Source organism: Stegodyphus dumicola, chromosome 2 (genome assembly GCF_044657685.1).
Source record: "Stegodyphus dumicola isolate Sdum_Otavi_A_Nest chromosome 2, ASM4465768v1".
In the NCBI taxonomy this organism is placed as follows: Eukaryota; Metazoa; Arthropoda; class Arachnida; order Araneae; family Eresidae; genus Stegodyphus; species Stegodyphus dumicola.
The window spans coordinates 50529173-50538904 of record NC_140769.1 but is presented as its reverse complement, the minus strand read 5'-3'; the positions used below and the strand labels follow the sequence as shown (position 1 = coordinate 50538904).

Genomic DNA, 9732 nt, shown 5'->3' with positions numbered 1-9732 from the left:
GGTCCATTTTCGAAACCCCTCCCTCAGTGGCTGCGCTGATGTGCACTTGTGAAATATGCAACCGGGTAAGTCATTATTTTTGTCTCAATTAAAATATTTCTGTCTTCAAATTTATTTTTTATGTTTATAAACGAGATTTTACATTTTTAGGGCATTTTTTAAAATCGTAACTTGATTTTAGTTCTTTTCTATTTTGTGGTTCCATACTATACTTATGGTAAAATTTATTTTGTACATAATTAAATTTTAAAATTAGCTACAAAAATCAAACGACTAGCATTATAATTTAGGATTATTATGTTTCCACGTTAAAATTGTATCTTGTGAAAATGCACGCAGAATGTTTAAATTAACTTTATGCATGTATGCAATTCGTTTCTATGTTAATGGGTAAAAAGCTCAAAGTTTTTAGATTTTTTCGATAATAGAATTTGGAATTTATTTTTAGAGAAGCGTTTTTTTGTTTTAGAAGTTAAAAATATAACTTGGAATAATTAAGTGCGCGCTGAATGTTAAAATTAACTTTATGCATATATACAATTCGTTTCGATGTTAAAAACTTTAACGTGTAAAATTGAATTCTTGATGAATTTTTTTTATTACTTTAACTTTTTAGATTTTATTTACATGTATGCACGAAGGCAATTTGTTTCTATGTTAAAAATATAATTTGCAAAAAAATTAAAATAAAATTTAGGCATATATTTCTGATCATTTAGATGTTAAAATTTAACATGTAAAACTGAATGCATGGCGAATTTTTAGATTGCGTTAAATTTTATGTATAAATGCATGCATGTGTGCGATTTTTTTTTTAGATGGTAAAACATATAATAAAATTAAAAATGCATAGTTAGATTTTTAGATTACTTTAAATTGTTAGATTAATTTCATATTCTATGCATGTAAGCAATTCATTTTGACGTTAAACTATAAAAATGAATGCACGATGAATTTTTTTGTTCTATTTTAACGTATATGCATGTAATCCTTTCGATATTAAATGCACAAGGAATTTTTAGATGGCTTTATGTATGTAATTAGATGTTAAAAACTTATTTCTAAAGGGTTCGATTTTGGAATTTAAGAGAAAACTTTTGTCTTTCTGTGTTTTAGGTGGTGTATAAAGGAAGAGAGAGGGCACAACGAATCAATTTGTGGCTCCATGATGGACATTACGATGTCGTCAAATCCCTCAAATGGTTTTTTGCTAGCAACCATTATTGCACAGCATGTGAAAAGCCGTATGATCACCGGGAACGCCATCGGTGTGAGAATGCGTGTCCCATATGTTTGAGGATGGACTGTGCTCCAGGTCAGCCCCAATGATGCCCGGACTGTGACCGCCTTTGCCGGTCAGATGCCTGTTATTCAGCACACAAAGCCCTGTCTGGAAACCAGGAGTTTTCGCTTTGTGACAGGGTAAGTGTTCTTTGAAAATGTATCTTAATGAACACAGTTAATTATCATAAATTTTTTTTGAAATTGTTGTGTTAAAAAAAATAATTGTTGTCACAGTGCTCTGAAGAAGTCTGATGACAAGTTCATTTTCTTTGACTTTGAAACGGACCAGTCTTCAGGGGAGCATCTTGTAAATTTCGCGGTGGCTCAGTATGCCGACGACACTAAGAAAGTGTTTCCGGGCTATGAGGCGTGCCGAGATTTCTGTGCCTGGCTCTTCACCACACAGCACAAGGGCTACACCGCCGTGGCACATAACATGAAAGGGTAAGTTAAAAATACCTTAGTTTGCATGCTTTTTAAGTACGACAATTTTTTTCAATATTATTCATATTTTTTTGCTTACAGGTTCGACGGACAGTTCGTGATGGCCTGGCTCCTGGAGCAAGCCGGAGGTGATAGGCACAGCGCCCGGTCTAACGGGTATATGATCATATGTTTAAGACACTCGAGTCTAAACATACGGGTCATAGACTCGTTAAATTTTCTACCGATGGCGCTTGCCGGGCTGCTTCGGTCTCAGCGAATTGAAAAAGGTTACTTCCCCCATCTTTTCAACTCCCGAGAAAATCAAAATTATGTCGTACCGCTACCTGAGGCACGGTACTACAGCTCGGATACTATGAGTACTCCAGCCCGACAAGCTTTCATGTCTTGGCACGAAGAACACAAGGGGAACATATTTAATTTTCAAACAGAGATGCTGGCCTATTGCAGGTATATTTTTCCCCACCTTCTTGTTTCAATTTTATGTTTCGTATATTTAAAATTTTCTTTCCCCCCTTTTTTTTTGTTAGATCGGACGTGGATATTCTTCGTCGCTGTTGCCTGGAGTTTCGAGCCCAGTTTTTGGATGGGGCGGCTGTGGATCCATTCCAGTAAGTCATTATCTTAATTCTTTTATACAATAATCATAATGTTTGCAGTTACGTTATAAAATAATCATACTCATGAAATTGTTCTCTTTTCTTTTTAGATACGTAACCATTGCGTCAGCGTGTATGGAAACGTATCGGCGTGGCCACATTCAGCCCAACACGATTGCCATGGTACCCACACACGGATATGTGAACTCCACGAATTACTGCCCTGATTCAATCCGGTGGTTGGACTTTGTTGCTGCTTCGGAAGGCAATGCCATTAAACATGCGTTGAACGGTTCCGGAGATCAGAATTGCCGGAATCTCGGTAGACGGTCTGCCAAGCAACTCAAACCGTCTATCAGTTTCAGGTAAGAAAATATAACCATTCTTTTGCAATGTGATTCTTTTGAATGATTTTACATTTTTAATGTTTAATTTACATATTGAACACTATTAATGTATTTGCATTATTTTAGGGCTGTTTCTTCCATGGGTTTAGTTCGTGCTATGACGGTGATGTCATCCACCCCTTAAAAGGAGTTTCCATGGCAACGTTAAGAGAAAAGACAAAAGAGGCCACACGAAAACTTCGAGCCCAGGGTTTCCACGTCATAGAAACGTGGGAGCACGAATTTCAACGGCAGAAGGAAGAAAATCCAAACCTCCAAGCTTTCCTGGATCAACACCATTTGAGGGACCGGCTCATTCCTTGCGAGTCATTTTTCGGAGAACGGACCAATGCCCTCAAATTGTTCCACGAGGGAGACGCAAAAAATGTGGATTTCACGTCTCTCTATCCATGGGTTCGTATTTTGTTACTATTTTAAATACTTTAATGTGTATGTTTTATGATGTGTTTTTCTGACTTTTTGTTTTCATTCACATGTGAACAAATATTGCGTCTACCCTGTGGGACATCCGGAAATCATCACGGAAAGCTTCGGGGATCTAGAAAACTACTTTGGCATCATTCAATGCCTTGTCATTCCTCCCCGGAACCTATATCTTCTAGTATTGCCTTATCGGTGCCGGAAGAAACTAATGTTCCCCCTGTGTTGGACTTGCGCCTTTCTACAGTGTCAGTCTTTCTGTACCCACACAGAAATCGGAAGAAGTCAAGCTGGCGAAAACGAAAAGGTTACCGCATCACACATTTAAGTATTCAAATATTATTTAAATCGTTTGTCATGACCCAAATTTATTTAAAATATTTTTTATAACTGAAATTTATTCTTTATTTTCTACATTTACGAAGTGTATCATTTCAAAGAATCGTCTACTTCCTTGTTTCGTTCATACATTGATCTCTTTCTGAAGATCAAACAGGAAAGTAGCGGATGGCCTTCGGAGTGTGTGATGTCTGAAGACAAATTAAAGTATATTCGCCAGTATGAAGAAAGAGAGGGTGTCAAGTTGGACGCAGGAAAGATTTCCAAGAACCATGGGCGTCGCCAAGTTGCCAAGGTGGCCCTAAACAGTTTCTGGGGCAGGTAAGATGATTTCTTTTGCATTGAAATTTTTTTGTAAATATTTTCTTTTTTAATTCGTTGTGATTTATGTTGGATTTTGTTTTTCAGATGAGATATGAACATAAACAAAGAACAGCTTACCTATGTACATACGGTGCCAGACTTTAATAAGATGATGGCTGATCCTACCAAAAAAGTAAGTTTTCTGATCGATTTTATTCATCTATAAACTTCGACCTATTATTCATGTATTTTGAGTTGTGAACTCATAACTTTTCTATTTTGTTGAGATCAAAGATGTCTTTCTTCCCACGCCTGAGGTGGCTGCAATACAATGGGAGTCTGCCAAGGAGTTTGCGCCGCAGAATGCCTCAACCAACATTTTTCTAGCGACGTTGACGACAGCTTGGGCTCGCCTCAAGCTGTACAGTGAAATGGAGAAGCTGGGTCAAGACGTCCTCTATCACGACAGACTCCATCATCTACGCGACCAATGGTTGCAATGATCCTCCCTTGGGTAACTTCTTAGGGGAATTTACTGACGAACTGGATGGAGATATTATCAAAACCTTCGTGTCAGGTAAGGGCCTTTAACCCGCGGGAAGGCGCGTGGGGTGTATCATACCCCAACCCTACATAAAAGTGGAATATTCCTAACTTGTGAAACTGAAATTCTGTGCTGCTTTCAGTAGCTGAGTTTATAGTTGTGGTTGACTTTCAGAACCGCTTTTTCTTTGCCTGTGTGTTTCAGAAAAGGATTTATCGGTATTATGTTGGAACTGGGGTATGACACACCCCACGCGCCTGTCCGTGTAAGTGTTTTTCTGACTGAATATTTAGTTCAGAAATTTATTTCTAAAGTGTAACAGTAAATATTTCTACTCGCAAGTGATTTTAAAGTACTTGACATTAAATTCTTAAAAATTTCTAACTGCATTATGGTAAAAAGAATGAGTCCCTATGAACTGGAGATGCAACTCATGTGAGATTTATTAGAAATATTTGAAAGCGATGAAGATTGCATTTCGGAAACTGAAGATGAAACTAAGAATATTTTCTACAATGCTGTGGTTTCGAAAAAGATAAAACATTAATTCCTGATGTTCCTAAAATAGGAAAAACTGTTCTTATGCTTTCAACATTATATAACGATCATACTATAGATGATACTATTGGAAAAAATAAAACGTCAGGAATTATATGTTTTAATAATATGACTAAAGGAGCAGTGGATATGGGGGATGAAATGTCAGCCAATTATTCAATTGCCAGAATAACAAGAAGGTGACCAATGGTAATTTTCTTTCCTGCGCTGAATGTTGCTGTAATAAATGCTTGAATTATATTACATTCAACTGCTAATCCACCAACAAGAAACATAAGTCTGTTTTTGAAGGACTTAGCATTACATTTAATGAAAAAAGTTTTGAACAAAGATCAGAGATTAATACTTTTAACAAGAAATTGACGTACTAGCATGCAAAACTAAAGCAGAAGTTTCAATGAAGAATTAAAGCGAATACATGAAATTCGAAACAACTACGTATGAAAGATGTGTTAAATTTTTTGCCCTCGCGCCAAGGACAGAAGAACGTGAATGCAATGTTTAAAATGTGAAAACATTCTGTGCCAAGAACACATGAATTTATTTCGTTCAAAGTGTGAAGAAATAAAATAAGCATGGTGTATTAGAGATGCAATGAAACTTAGAGGCATGATGTTTATTATTTTCATTTATCTTAATTTTAACTCTAAGATTATTTCGGAAATTATTTTTTTGAAACCCAATTATTATTCACTTATTTATAATACACGAGAACAAAAAAAAAAAAAAAAAAAAAAAAAAAAAAATTTTTAAAACTAAATAATACTATTTTTATTGTATTTTAAATATTGGGGTACCCCACGCACCCACTCTAGTAACCTTTCTTGGTGCGACTTCCGCCGGGTTAAAGAGTTCCTTATTTAATATGTAACAAAAAAAAAAAATGTTTAATGCATATTTTTTCTGTTATGTCTTTTTCTCATCATGTTTTATTTATTTTTTTTTTTTTTTCAGGAGGTCCGAAAAACTATGCGTACCAGACGGCCACTGGGAAAACCAGCTGCAAAGTCAGTTCGTTGAACTTCCGAAATTCCCAGCTCTTAAATTTTGAAGCCATCAAAAGTCTAGTATTTAGTCTGGACCAAAAGGATGTCATAGCTCTGCACAACCCCTCCAAAATTACCCGAGAACTAAAAAGAAGAAAAGTTATGAATAAACCTGAAACAAAAATGTACAAAGTTGTGTTGGACAAAAGGGTGATTCAAGCAGACTTCACCACATTACCAATTGGCTTTTGAAAATGACTTTTGTAAAATGTATGGTATGTACAAAAAAGTTTGTATGAAAAAAGATGATATGCACAATATCATGCATTTGCGTGTAAAAACTGATTTAGAAAAAAAAATAAACAGAAGTTTGAAAATTATAGTGTTGTTCTTTTTTTTTTTTTTTTTTGAAAGGATTTCATAAAAGGTAAGTTTTTTTTAAATATTAACTTTTATTATTATGAACATTTCATTACAATTCCAGCCATAGTTTCGAAGAGGATTTTCTTTCAGGTTTAGCACATACATAGTTTTTACATGGATCAAATGCTTGTTTTTCACAAAGTCTTGAGGAAAATTACTCACATTGAGTACATTTTTAAACTCTTCAAAGGCAAACGGTCTTTGAGTTCTATTTCTCAAGAGAAAGTTTATCAGTTGAACAATGTTGGACCCAGAAAACACATGACCGTCCAGAATCAGTTCTTTATTCTGCGTCCAGGAAATCTGATGTTCTTTTAGAAAGCCTATTATTTTTTGCGCCGTGCTTTTCTGTTTCACAGGAACAGTCTGCATAATTTCCTTTTCTACATCTGTCTCAGAATATTGTTCAGGAGGTTGTTTTACAGACGCATTGACATGAGGAAACGCAACATACTTTTGCAGAACTTGGATGTACAATTTGGATTTTTCTTCATCGTCCGTTTTTTTTTTTTTAAGATGTTTTGAATTTGTGTATCTAATTCACTCAAATGTTCATCTTCAAATTGCTGCATACGATACAGGGGTACCAGAGCGAATTTCTTACTGTGTTCCATGGAGAAGAGAGGATAAGACATTGACTGCTGCAGGAATCAGGAAAGATAGAAAACCGTCATCTTTTTTAACCAAAAGACGTCTTTTCTTAAAAAGAGGTACTTTTTTGTCCGCTAATTTCCTTAAAATTCTTTTAAAAGGAACGCGTCGATTCTTGACAAGTTTGCCGATGGGTACGTTTCCTTTTGGAAATTTTAAAACACACTCACAAACTGATTTAATGGGATGATTCGGACACTTTTTCAGTACAGCTGCTTTTGTTCGACTTTTTCCTAACAGTTTTAGATAATCCACATCCTTCAGATGAGACATGCTGATGACAAATGAGCTCTTCTTCTTGCACACTTTCTTTTATATAGGTAACAAATGAAGCCGCTTTGGTTAAAGCACAGCAATTAAATCCTTTTGCATGAATCGAACATGTTAAAGAATGTTCGTTTTTTAAATTTTCTATCTTAGGACAGTCCAGATTTATGTCTCTACATAATAAATTTTCTAAAAATAATTTCTTTTCTAATCGTTTCACGTATATAGCAGAGTGACTAGATGACAAATATTGCAAAATAATACGAAGATGAGTATAAGGTAATACATCATCATTCCAATTCATGTGATGACGATTTCTTATGACCCAGGCAAAACACTTTTGCTGATTCCGTTTTCCAGGATTTCTTATGACCCAGGCAAAACACTTTTGCTGATTCCGTTTCAGGTCGTAAATCAATTAGCAAGTAACTGTAAGGGGCTGAAGTAGCAACTTGAAAAATTTCTTGAAAGGCCTTTAGTTTTCCGGGGAACATTTGAATAGCTAAATGCATGATTTGACTTTTATCTCTAGGATTTTTGTATAGGACAAGATAATGGGAATTTAAATGAATATTTCTCATCTCCTTGCCTTGGTGAAAAAGATCGTGCGTTATAAAAACGACTGAAAGATTTCGGCGATGACTTCCTTTTGTAAAAAGTTTGCTTAAGCGAGTATCACTTGCTCCTTCAGACATTAAATCGTCTATGATAAATAAAGCATTTTGGAGAGTCTGCAGGTTAGATGGTAATACTTCTTCAAAATTTACATTTTTCATGGAATTAAAAACAGGTTGATAACTTCCGTAGCAATAAATAACATTGGTCGGCATGATATGGAACATTTTATGATCTATCAATTTCTTCGCAAAAACCGTTTTAACCGAACCGGTTTAACCGCTCAGAAGACAAGTAGAAGGATGTACGAACTTGGGCAGTTCCATTTTTGGAAATGAGAGGAACTTTAAAAAACACTGACTTTTATACTTTACCGAAAGCCGTTTTATAAGTGTACTGGCACCAAGAAGACATTTATTCATTTTGTTTAAATAAGTGCAAGAGACAAGAAGTACAAGAGACATTTTTACAAATTAAAACAACTTTATTTTTTAAAAATCATGTTTACACCATATCTTTTTTTGACAAATTGAAATATTTGGAAATCATGATTCTTCCTAACTAAGGGTGATACAATGAGTTCCATACAGAGTCCTTAGCATCGTTTAATAATAAAATAAATACAGTAATGTCCACATACATTAGAAGTTAAACTCTGTAGCGAAGTCTTGTTTCAGCAAACACGACGATATTTCTTGACAAAGGATGTGATATCTTTTCCATATACTTCAGTCGGGAGTCAAAAAATTGTCTGTTTGTCTGCAATGTAGACAGTTAGCCAATAAGTTCCTTTTTCATCATGTTTCTCAGTATTGAGCACCAGTGCGCAGGGAAAACTTTGAATCACAGGTATTTTGTCACAAGGAAAAACACCTGCATAATATCGCAAAGAAATAGGATCTCGAGATAAGATTTGATGAATCAGTTATGAATTCATCAGTTTCCAAAATCGTACAGAATATTTCGAGATTTATGGATTTCTATCAAATTTTCAAATTCAGCGTACACTAATAACGAAATAGTTTGTTGTAACCCAAATTTTATTTCTAATCTTAAGTTCCTGTGTCGAACTAGATTTAAATGAGAACCATCACAAAGGTCAGGTGACAGGTCGAAGCGAAATAAGGAATATCCTTTTGAAAATTCTGATCTTGAAAGGTAAAGTCCTCTGTCGTCTGCATTCATAAATAAATTCTGATAAGCTCGCATGAAATGATTTTTGCCAAAATTAGACCAAAGAGGATTATGAGGTACCGGTTGACCATCCACATAAACACCGATAAAGTTTATATTATAATACTTGAATTCAAAAGGAGACTTTTTATAGTTTCCGTTAAAGGCATCATTATCGACACACGCCACCACAATACGATTAGGCAATTGACCTATGAAAATATTGTCTTGAATAAAACTCATATTTCCCGTTAGAATGGAATAGGCTTTGCAGAGCACTCTATTAATGGGATATTTGGCTGTCGATTTTTGAAGTCCTAGCTCAACACCCGGACTGACTCTCATTTTTCTTACAAACAAAGAAGCTTGTTCTAGTAAAACTTTAAATTCCCCTTCGCCCAATAAACAAAATTCAGGTTTGCTGCGTATGAGTTTAATTTTCATATCCACCGTATTCAGCAAAAGTCTTTCCTGATGAAACATATCCAAGTGCAATCGGCCAATCATATCGACCGAAGCACTCAGTTTAAACAATTCTGCACGTTGGTTGAATCCTTCATTCGGCTGAGTGTCTTGAGTATCAAAAACGTTCATACGTCCTGCTGTATCTTTGAAAAACAATTCTGATGAAAGTTGAGACGTTTTCGTATCAAAACCATGATTCAGTAATTTTTCTGTCATGGCTCTGTAAGGATACGTGTTATTACTGGAGGAAACGA

General features: G+C 35.2%; 2 protein-coding genes across 3 annotated transcripts; one reads left to right on the top strand and one right to left on the bottom strand.

Moving 5' to 3' along the window:
• The first annotated feature begins 957 nt into the window (after window positions 1-957).
• LOC118193065 (uncharacterized) lies at window positions 958-6258 on the top strand. Of its 2 annotated transcripts, none has more exons than XM_035364104.2 (10): window positions 958-1422; window positions 1519-1728; window positions 1810-2178; window positions 2259-2339; window positions 2438-2692; window positions 2801-3461; window positions 3642-3814; window positions 3902-3989; window positions 4084-4373; window positions 5853-6258. In XM_035364104.2, exons 1-6 carry the CDS (start codon window positions 1361-1363, stop codon window positions 2856-2858), a joined length of 1035 nt encoding a protein of 344 aa, XP_035219995.2. In that variant the 5' UTR covers window positions 958-1360; the 3' UTR covers window positions 2859-3461; window positions 3642-3814; window positions 3902-3989; window positions 4084-4373; window positions 5853-6258. The 2 variants fall into 2 exon arrangements, with proteins under 2 accessions (XP_035219995.2, XP_085666428.1); XM_085810302.1 differs by having other exon boundaries at window positions 2801-3482.
• Window positions 6259-8776: 2518 nt separating this feature from the next.
• On the bottom strand, window positions 8777-9694 carry LOC146998439 (uncharacterized protein F54H12.2-like). The gene has a single exon (XM_085809871.1). It carries the CDS (start codon window positions 9692-9694, stop codon window positions 8777-8779), a length of 918 nt encoding a protein of 305 aa, XP_085665997.1.
• Between the last annotated feature and the right edge of the window lie 38 nt (window positions 9695-9732).

Coding starts and splice junctions, on each gene's coding strand:
- LOC118193065 (XM_035364104.2), top strand. CDS start 1,361: ATGCCTGTTATTCAGCACACAAAGCCCTGTCTGGAAACCAGGAGTTTT. Junction 1,423..1,518: donor AGTTTTCGCTTTGTGACAGG/GTAAGTGTTCTT, acceptor TTGTTGTCACAG/TGCTCTGAAGAAGTCTGATG. Junction 2,179..2,258: donor GAGATGCTGGCCTATTGCAG/GTATATTTTTCC, acceptor TTTTTTTGTTAG/ATCGGACGTGGATATTCTTC.
- LOC146998439 (XM_085809871.1), bottom strand. CDS start 9,694: ATGACAGAAAAATTACTGAATCATGGTTTTGATACGAAAACGTCTCAA.